Genomic DNA, 10247 nt, shown 5'->3' with positions numbered 1-10247 from the left:
TCGGTGTCTGTCCACGGCGCCCCGCTACGTCGTGTTGTACTTGTAAGAATTGTTCTAGACATGCCGAAAATTTGACGCTACAGCACAGCAGCTCTTCTTCTTTGTTTTCCCTGATGCACTAACTCTGCAGCAGCACTTCTTCTTTGTCGTCTCGTCTGATGCACTCACTCAACCAAGCGTTCTAACCACAACCTCGCCCCTCCCCACCCCCCAACCATTCGAATTTCTGTAGGCGGGAATTATTTGTAATGATATTCCAATGAGCCGCTTTGTGATATCACAAAGCCCGGAAAACAAACGATGTAATCCAAACGAGCCGTTTGTTGTAGTTCTTGAAAATGGATTTTGATAAAACGAAATATCTCCCTTTGGAGTGGACTTTGAGATTTGTAACTTTTTTATGCCCAAACATACACACTACACACTGACTAAAATTTTAAAAAGTGAAAAAGCATAATAGGACCCCTTTAAACCGCATAAACACATTTCATTACACCAAATACACAAAATAATGTTCTTTTTAGCAGCATCATATGACCCCTTTAAGCAGCACAACTGTTTTCAACATTGATAAGAAATATTTCTTGAGCACCAAATCAGCATATTAGAATTATTTCTGAAGGATCAAGTGACACTGAAGACTAAACATTCAGATTTGTGAATTAATATATTACATTTAAAAATATATTAAAATAGAAAAATAGTTATTTTAAATTGTAATTTTCACAGTATTGCTGTTTTTACTGTTTTTGATCAAATGAATGCAGCCTTGGTGATCATAAGAGACTTTAAAACTTTAAAACAGTTTCTGGTCCAAAGTACATATACAAAATAACAGTATTTTGCTAACATACTTTTATTATTTTAAAGCAGCACTATGTAACTTTTGGCGCTCTAGCGGTTAATAAACAGAACTGCACACATCCCGCGGAAGAACATTCCAACCGGAGCTACTTCTCTAAGTTTATGTCTATGGCGATTCACGCAGGTATGTGTTACTCCGCAGCGGTGACGACCCGACCAGGCTACAATAGTCCAAATATAAGTACTTATTATAAGTGTATCGTAGTGATTCGGAATAAGACAAAAACGCAGTTTGGAAGATGAATTCATGATGTACTCGCTCATTATATACATTTTACACATTTTGAACACAGAAAAAGTTACATAGTGCTGCTTTAAAGAATGTTTTCATAGTTTAATATGGTAACATTTTAGCGGTTCAGTAAGTGACTGATTCAGTGAGTTTATTCAAACATACATTTTTGAGTTTAAGAGGGTTTCCGAGTAATTCATTACAAAAAGACTACTAAGAGTCATTAGTTTGTGAATCAGACTAAATTAGTAGTTAGCCAGCAAAGACAAAGCAACAGAAAGACATACCATCGACACATTATTTTGCAGTACACAGCATTTTTATCTAATCACATTCAATTTAGATCACAAGCTCACATCTTGGGTAAAATACAACTTCTTTTCGCATTGTGCTACAGATTCAGCAGGGGTGGAATGATGAATAATGTGCAGAAAACACTAAGGTATCAAACCCCTCATCCAAATTTTATAATATAAAGATAAATAATACAGCATGTGATGATTCATTACTCACCTGCCACAGAATTTGGACGTGGCATAACCAAAGAAGTGCTGTGGTACGTGATTGGTCCATCCACAGGTGATGTCACAACGGGTGTTGCCCCTCCTGTGGTGCCTGTCCTCAGCTGGGCTTCACCAGACACCACCGGCTCCTCTGGGGTGATGGGAGTGCAGGGCGGATGAGTGCTACGCCCGCTCTCGCCCCTTACACCTGCACCGCCATCTTTCGCCCACTCCAGACTAGAGCCACAGCGCTCTTCATTCTCGCTGGAACTGGTGACTGTTGCTGCAGGATGAAGAGAAAGAGAGAGAGAGATGAAGGTGAATGAGGTATGGGGGGAGGGGCCAGATATTAATGGGAAGGACACAAGAGGAGAGAACGACACAGAAGGTCAAAACCAGAACATCACGGAAAAGAAAACAGGAATTAGCCATCAAAAGCGGTTTTGGAGAGATGGTCAACAAACAATGATCTTGGAGTGCAAGGACATCAGACAGGACTTATTCAGGTAATTGCTGTCAGACGTTTTGCTTTAATGCAGCTGTCTTTGACCTTTCTTTGCCGCAACCAAATTGAAAAACACTATTTTGGGCTTTAAAAAACCCTACTGATGTCCTACTTCAAGAAACCTCCGGCAGACCTGAAATAAAGACACAACGCTGTCCCAGTTTTGATAGAGCGTATCTCAGACTCATGAGCATTAACAGCACAGGCCAACAAAAACACTTCAAGAAAGTTAAACAATAAACAGCTTTGATAAGTCAGTCTCAGGAAGTCTAGTGCTCGCTTCCTGTCTTCCTCACGGTCCTGGCGCTGATTTTTGGTGGTGCGGAAAAGTTAGTCGTGCATAAACATACACACCTCTGTCAGCATCTCCAAATGGGCTGTAACATGTTAGAGATGTTGAAAACTCATAAACAGCTCTGGGAGACATAGAAGAAGAGAAGAAGGAGAATGGGGGAGAGAAACTGACCCCTTATAAAAGAAGTAAAGAACTGACATTTACAATAAATAGAATGAACTCCTCAAGTACTCTACGCACTAAACTATGAAATCTGAATATAGACCAATCACAATTCAGCAGCTTTCTTTTTTTTTTTTTGTTATCTTAGTGTTGTTTATGAAGAAAGCCATATATATCTGGGAAGGCATGAGGGTGAGCAAACGATGGAAGAATTTTCATTTTTGGGTGAAATATCTCTTTAATCACCAGGTTCAGAGCAGGCATTGAAGATTGAAGAGGAGCTACTGCTGTCTTTGCACTCAAAAAGCCTGAAAATACTCTAAATAAAATGTTTGTAGCTCATAAACCTTTTGAATAAATCATAAGGCATGATTAACGAGCTGTTTGCAAAAAATATTCCACAAACAAGCACACTTTTGCATCATATACCTTTTTGTAAAAAAAAAATCAGTTCTGTCAAAAGATGAAAAATAAAACACTTTATGGACTTTATCTTCCTTTATATACCAGCATTTTTCCTGCTGAACTTCGATGATTAAATTCTACCAAACAAAAAACACAGATGACTTGAATTTAGTTAAATGTCATTTCTGTTCAGAAACAAAAATGAAAAATGAAAAAGTATTGAACATTTTCTCTTGTGCTTCTGACAGCTGGATGGTAGATCAGCTTTTAATTCAGCCCGACAGATATGCTTTCACGCTTGGCTTGAATAGGCCATTCATCAGTGAGTTGTTTCTCTTTTTGTTTTGTGTTCAATGTGAAAGAGACTTAACTCTGAAATTATCGACAAAACAAAGTTTGTACGGAGCCTATATGCTGTAAGCAGTCGTTGGAAAAATGGTAGCAAACGATGTTGGACTTTGAGATAAAGGAGGACTTTGATAAGTAGGGTGGTAGATGTTACCTATGATCCCGCTGTCCTTGCTCTCCAGGGTGGAGCTGGGTGTGGTGATTATGGTGGAAGTGGCAGTGGAGCAGGTGCTGGAGCAGATGACAGGAGCCCTGCTGTTGGAGGAGGTCTCAGGTAAGGTGGAACAGGGGCTCTCGGCGCTGGGAGATGCCGTACTGCTGGTCAGAGTGGAGCAGGGACTCACGCCTTGACTGGACACTTCCGCATTTTACCAGTGTTTATACTGGCAATACTTTGTGAATCGGCAAATCTGGTAAAATAAGCCAACAAGTAAAGATAAAGAGAAAAAAAGAAAGAAAAACTGTTGAATTAAAGGTTTAAGGTTTTGAGACCTAAATGTTTCTTAATCCTGGTCTTATTGTAAAGAGATGTATCTGTGTTGACAACGTTCCACAGTCGAATCAAGTCAAGATGGAAAAAATGAAACATTTTGATGAACATTTCATGTTCTTCCCATTTCACACAAATACATAATTACGGAAATAAATATTGGTTGTGAAGAGTTTCAGGTTGACTTGGTGGTTCAGTGGTTCTCAACCTTCTTTGACTCAAAGGCCCCATTCCTTTTAGAGCCAATATAAGCCAAATATATATATTTCTTAGTATATTAGTATAGTATAGTATTTCTGCTGTAATTCTGCTTAGTATAGTATTTCTGCTGTAATTATGACAGATCTACTATTTATATATTAAATTAATTAACCATGATTAAGTTTGTGACTCCAGAAGTTTCAAAAACTGTATGTTCTTCAATAAAAACTTATTACATCTTTATATTTTTGTGTTTTTGTTTTAGTATTTTAATTCAGGTCTGATTAATTATTTTAATATATTAATAGTAATCCATTAACTTAAAATTTAAGTCATCCAGTGGCTCTTGGATGTTTGCTGAGGGTTGGGCCCCTGGTTGAGAACCAATGCTTTAAAAAGGACCAGAAGAGCTGAATGCAGATTAGCCCAAAGGACTAGCACAATGAATGCTGGTGTGTGAGAAATTATGGGTAACCTAGGGCCCTATGATTTTCGAGATGCAGAAAACGCAGACGGAATCGCGGAATCCAGTCATAAAAATGGAATTTAATGTATAACGCGGAATGTCACAGAATTTGCCAAATTGTGGTTGAATGAATCAAAACTAGGTCAGTACACTCAAATAAAAACACGATATGGACTAGTGTCTGTTAATATTAAGCCACAAAAATACTATTTAAAAATTAATCTTGCATGTTCTGCGTGTCTCTGTGTGAATGAAATGTGAAATGTAGTTTCATTTACTACACACATACTGAAGCGCACATGACGCTCACTGTTTTCAGCCTCTGCCGACGAGTACATGAACACATGAACATAATCTCTAGAACTGCTCTGAGAGTCACTTCATGAGCATTTTACCGTTTCTTTCGAGAAAAAAAGAGACAGGAGGAAAAGCAAACAGGGAGCGAGGAGATAAAGTGATAGATGGAAACTGTTAAACTCAGCTCTAATGTCCATACAAGGGCAAGGCCAAAAATACTCCAAGCCCTCCAGCCTGCTTTTGTTCCAATATAAGCAACCAATAAGATGCTTTTAAAAACAGATTCAGCCCTGTAACGGCGACAGTAACCAACACACAGACAAATGTACATCCGCATTTTACCAGTGTTTATACTGGGGTCATCACAGCAACCCGCCAAAATAAAAGTTAATTTTAACTTGAATAAACTGTGACAGAAATATATTACGTAATGTAATGATAGTACTACTACTACTACTAAAATTATTATTAAAACATTATTTTTAAGGAATATTTACCAGTAAAATTATTTACCAGAAAAATGCAAATACACAACACTATATTTCTGAAATAAATAAATAAACAAAATAATAATAAATTTTATTTTTTTATAAAATCAGTTAATTAGAGATGCTTTTGATTATTAAAATGTAATGAAACCATTAAAATGGAATCCAGAAAATTTATGGAAAACACAGAATTTGGTAATAAATTGCTGTTAAATTGTGTTAGTTTCATGATTTCAATTAATTAGACATGCTTTTTGATTAATATTTTTAATTTAACCATAAAAACAGAGTCAGAGAAAACAGAGATTTTTACAGAGAAAATTAAAATGGAAAAAAATGAATTTGGAAAACAAATACAACGGAATTAGGGAAAAAATAAAACGGATTTCATAGGGCCCTAGCTAACCTACCTGCTGCATATCTGAAGGAAGTGCTTACAGAGCATAAACCAACAGAATGAACATTTCTGCTTGACTCTTGTTTTAATACTGTACGGAGTATATCAAACCCTAGATACTACTCTGTCCTCTCCTCTTACCTCTCTCCGCACTCTATATAGGTCAGGGAGAGTGATGGTGTGCGTGTGTGTGTGTGTATGTGTGAGGGGAATCAGTGTACCGGAGCCCCGGTCCCCAGAGAACTGTTGCCTGCCAGCCGCTCACCAATGAAAGATACTTATCTCTCCACACACACACACAAACACACATCAGAGTAAAGCAGAGCTCAAGCTTTCAGGTAGAGCTTCATGCACCTGTTCAATAATTTCTTCAGTGCTGCAATAGCGTTAGATGAGCGTGCGTAAGAGAGACACTGTTGCTCCACCTGCATCATTCATTTTCCCACGGAGAAACTGCATTACTCACCGGCAGCAACATCTCCAGGGTGCTTCTCCACATCCAGAAAGTTTCTACCCTTATAAAGCAGCTATGCACGTACAAAGCAGCAAACACGCAGAAACCAGCATTCATACTTAATGTGTTGCGTTTGAAAACCCAGAAGGGAAAGTCAGAAACTGGCCAATCAGAAAGCAGCTTTTCATTTGTGATAATACATGACTGATGAAGCATGCTTGTGGATGAATTCACTAGTAGCTTTATGTGCAGCAATCCATAAAAACGCTACGTAAGCCTCTTAAGAGCGACTTAGATCCCAGATAAATGCCTCAAAACCTCTGTATGATGTACCTACTGTATGATGATGTGGACACAGTATCACAAATATCCTTAAATTGTAGAAACAAACACAAAAAGATGCTGAACGAAGATCTTTTTAGTAATCAGGAATTAGTATATTACAGCTATACAATAGAAAACACAAAGCACAAGTCTGAAACGTCATACAAATACAGCTTAAATAAAATAAATATAATTTCAGTAAATAATTTTAAATAAAGCCTTGTTTATCTGGAATCTAAGTCACTTACAATGTTGGTACTATATGTAAATGAATGTGTACTCTTTCTCCATGCATTACCTGCATCCAAATCTCCCATTTTATTGGTCACCATCCTAAGGACTTTTGACAGCTTTTTTTGAAAACTACAGATTGTACTTCCACACTTTTGTATCCCCACTGACAGACAGTTGGATCAAACCCAGAGCAGTTTCCCTACCTTTTTGGCAAAAGCGAATGCCACAGCCCTTTTTCTCTAGTCATGTAAGCACCGATTTAAATACAAATTGCATGTTTGCTGCAAGGTTTTATTAAAAGCCAATCTTGCCAGCAGTGAATCACCCCTTTAAGAGTACGAACAACCAAGTGTAATCTAAAACAAAGCTCTTCCAGTAGTGTGTCTGGAGTGAAAGTGTGATTCTGAGGCAAAACAGCTCCTGCAGTGTAATCGATCTCTCTGATAAATGACCTCTGGTATTTAAGGCTGATTGGGTGTAACCTGACTGAAAAGAAAATTCAGAAGCTGTTTCCTCTTTCTAAGGATGTTATCGTCCTAACAATCTTGCCAGCAGTGAATCACCCTCTTTAAGAGTACGAACAACCAAGTGTAATCTAAAACAAAGCTCTTCCAGTAGTGTGTCTGGAGTGAAAGTGTGATTCTGAGGGCAAAACAGCTCCTGCAGTGTAATCGATCTCTCTGATAAATGACCTCTGGTATTTAAGGCTGCTTTAAGAGTACGAACAACCAAGTGTAATCTAAAACAAAGCTCTTCCAGTAGTGTGTCTGGAGTGAAAGTGTGATTCTGAGGCAAAACAGCTCCTGCAGTGTAATCGATCTCTCTGATAAATGACCTCTGGTATTTAAGGCTGATTGGGTGTAACCTGACTGAAAAGAAAATTCAGAAGCTGTTTCCTCTTTCTAAGGATGTTATCGTCCTAATCTTGCAATCTTCGGTGACATGATGCAGCAGGCAGGTTGTTTGTGTATCAGATTGCATGTCTGTCAGAGTTTGGGTGTTTAGACCTGTAGGGTTCATGCTTACCTGTTTCTCCTCCATGTTTGTTTGTGATGAGGTGGGGATGGTGTCTCCCAGCAGGAAGCCCAACCGTGTCATGAGCTCCTGGACAGCCGGGGAGGAGCCAGACTCAGCCGGCGAGAGCAGCTCTGCACACACACATACACACACAAACGCAAAGGTTAGGGGAGGATGCACACAAAAAGCCCACACCCAAAAGCAACATGTCTACAGGTACCCAAACACACAAAGGATACATTCACATTGACAATACACCTACTTGACCACATTTACATTCAAACCCTACATTCAGTCTAATTACATATTCAGCGCTACTCCTCCAGGATGTATGGCAAATCTGTCCCAACTCACCAAGATCCAAAGGACTGGTGTGGCACTTCCTGTGCTCTCCTTTCCTCTCCACTCGCTGCCTTTCACAGTCTCCTCTGCTCTCTTGCAATCTCCGTCCCTCCCTCTCACATCTCTCTCTCCATCTCAATCCCTCCCTCTCTCCCCCTCCTCTCTGTTGCCCTGTATCTCTCGCTCTGTAGTACAACACACGGTCTTTACAGTGCTCTGCACAGCTTCAGACAGCCTAGGTTTGAGATGCGGTTATTATGACAACCAAGTTTCCATCCATTCAGAGGCTGTGTGTGAGACAGAGAGGACAGGGTGTGAATGTGAATGAGCAGAGATCGTGCTCGCTGCAATCACTGGGCTAGTACAACTGACTAGACACACACACGCGCGCACGTTCATTCATTCTCTTCCCTTCTTATGTGCACCGACACCATCCCACAATTCTGAATTGCCAGACATAAAAAGAAACATTCATTCTCCTTTAATTTAATGTTAGATACTGACATTTTAGGGATTTAATTCAGTGACGTTCATAGAGTTGTGTTGAAAATCGGTTCGATTTGGAAGAGAGACCAATTGGCTAAACATTAAATACATCAACTCAAAATCACTTGTTAAATAAATATTTCTGATTTTGCTGCACATGATTTATCAGTGCATGTTATTCTAGTGAATAGAAAAAAAAATGTTTTGCTAATGTAACCAAGGCCATGTAGGTGGGGGAAAATATTAACCAATAATATTATAGACTGACAGACTTCCAGCAGAATATTGTTTCACTCAGAAATATTTTTGTAAGGTTTACTGAATCAACTGTTAAAAAAATAAAATAAAAATATATTATATATATATATATTATATATACACCAACACACACATACACACACTCATGGCAAAGCTGAATTTTCAGCAGTCATTACTCCAGACTTCAGTGTGACATGATCCTTCAGAAATCATTCTAATTTGCTGATATGGAGCTAAAGAAACATTTCTTATTATTATCAATATTGAAATATGCCCACTAAAGTTTCATCACTGATACCACATTACTTTGCACTTGCAAGTAACCACCCAGCAACTGTAAAGAACCCACTTTTAAGTCTCAGTCATATGCTGATCTCATTCAATGCCAGCCATTGTAATTTTCATGGTATTGTGTTTGTAAACATGTAGGGGTATATGCAGTCAGTGTATTTGTTGATGTTTTCATTTTTGTGTCAAACGTTCACATTCGTGTAGTGGTGCCTTCTCATTTTGGCAGGCCAGAAGTCTAGAAGACTAGTAACACTTGTGTGTGCGTGTGTGTGTGAAAATCACGTCAGAACTGTTGCCACATTCCCTCCTGATTGTTTGAGTGAGCTACGTAAATCTAAACTCTAAATGTGTGATGTACGGCAATGTATTGGAATAAACCTGTATAATGACTTTGATGTCATGAATACAAGCAACACCACCATTTATAGCATCAGATGTTACTCATAAATGAAAAATCGTACCGTTTATATTTTTTATTTTATCCTCTATACACGAACACATTTGAACTATTAATAGTGTATTAAAATAAAATAAATTAATAAATATTTTAAAAAGCAGCGATGAATAAGATGAAAATTTACCTCATAATCAGAACAAAACATACAAATAGTGGAATCATGATGATTCAAGTAACAGACAAGGAAAGAGTAGCAATACAATGGAGATGGTGTCAGTGATTCTACACATATAATTTATCTATCTATCTATCTATCTTGGTATTGGGATTTGGTTTATGTTCATGTTTTCATGTCTTTTATTTTGTATTTTCTTGTCTTGGTTCCTGCCTTGTCATGTACTTCCCTGACCCTGTCATGTGACCATGCTCACGCCATGCCTGCCAAGCCAGAGCCTGCTCACTTCATGCCTACCAAGCCAGTGCCCGTTCACGTCATGCCTACCAAGCCAGAGCCTGCTCACTTCATGCCTACCAAGCCAGAGCCTGCTCCCGTCATGCCTACCAAGCCAGAGCCTGCTCCCGTCATGCCTACCAAGCCAGAGCCTGCTCCCGTCATGCCTACCAAGCCAGAGCCTGCTCCCGTCATGCCTACCAAGCCAGAGCCTGCTCCCGTCATGCCTACCAAGCCAGAGCCTGCTCCCGTCATGCCTACCAAGCCAGAGCCTGCTCCCGTCATGCCTACCAAGCCAGAGCCTGCTCACTTCATGCCTACCAAGCCAGAGCCTGCTCAC

At 39.1% G+C, this 10247-nt stretch overlaps 1 protein-coding gene across 1 annotated transcript in view; it reads right to left on the bottom strand.

Annotated features, from left to right (window-relative positions):
• Positions 1-10247, bottom strand: part of LOC107584816 (protein TANC1-like) — an 88353-nt gene that overhangs the window by 24071 nt on the left and 54035 nt on the right. The window contains exons 5-8 of the mRNA XM_016271584.1: positions 7692-7813; positions 6808-6814; positions 3469-3672; positions 1610-1882 (exon numbers count right to left, since the gene is read on the bottom strand). Coding sequence (XP_016127070.1) covers positions 1610-1882; positions 3469-3672; positions 6808-6814; positions 7692-7813 — 606 coding nt within the window. The remainder of the gene's footprint in view (positions 1-1609; positions 1883-3468; positions 3673-6807; positions 6815-7691; positions 7814-10247) is intronic.

This window comes from Sinocyclocheilus grahami, unplaced genomic scaffold (genome assembly GCF_001515645.1).
Source record: "Sinocyclocheilus grahami isolate Dianchi unplaced genomic scaffold, SAMN03320097.WGS_v1.1 scaffold63.1, whole genome shotgun sequence".
Lineage (NCBI taxonomy): Eukaryota > Metazoa > Chordata > Actinopteri > Cypriniformes > Cyprinidae > Sinocyclocheilus > Sinocyclocheilus grahami.
This window is presented reverse-complemented; position numbering and strand designations above follow the sequence as displayed.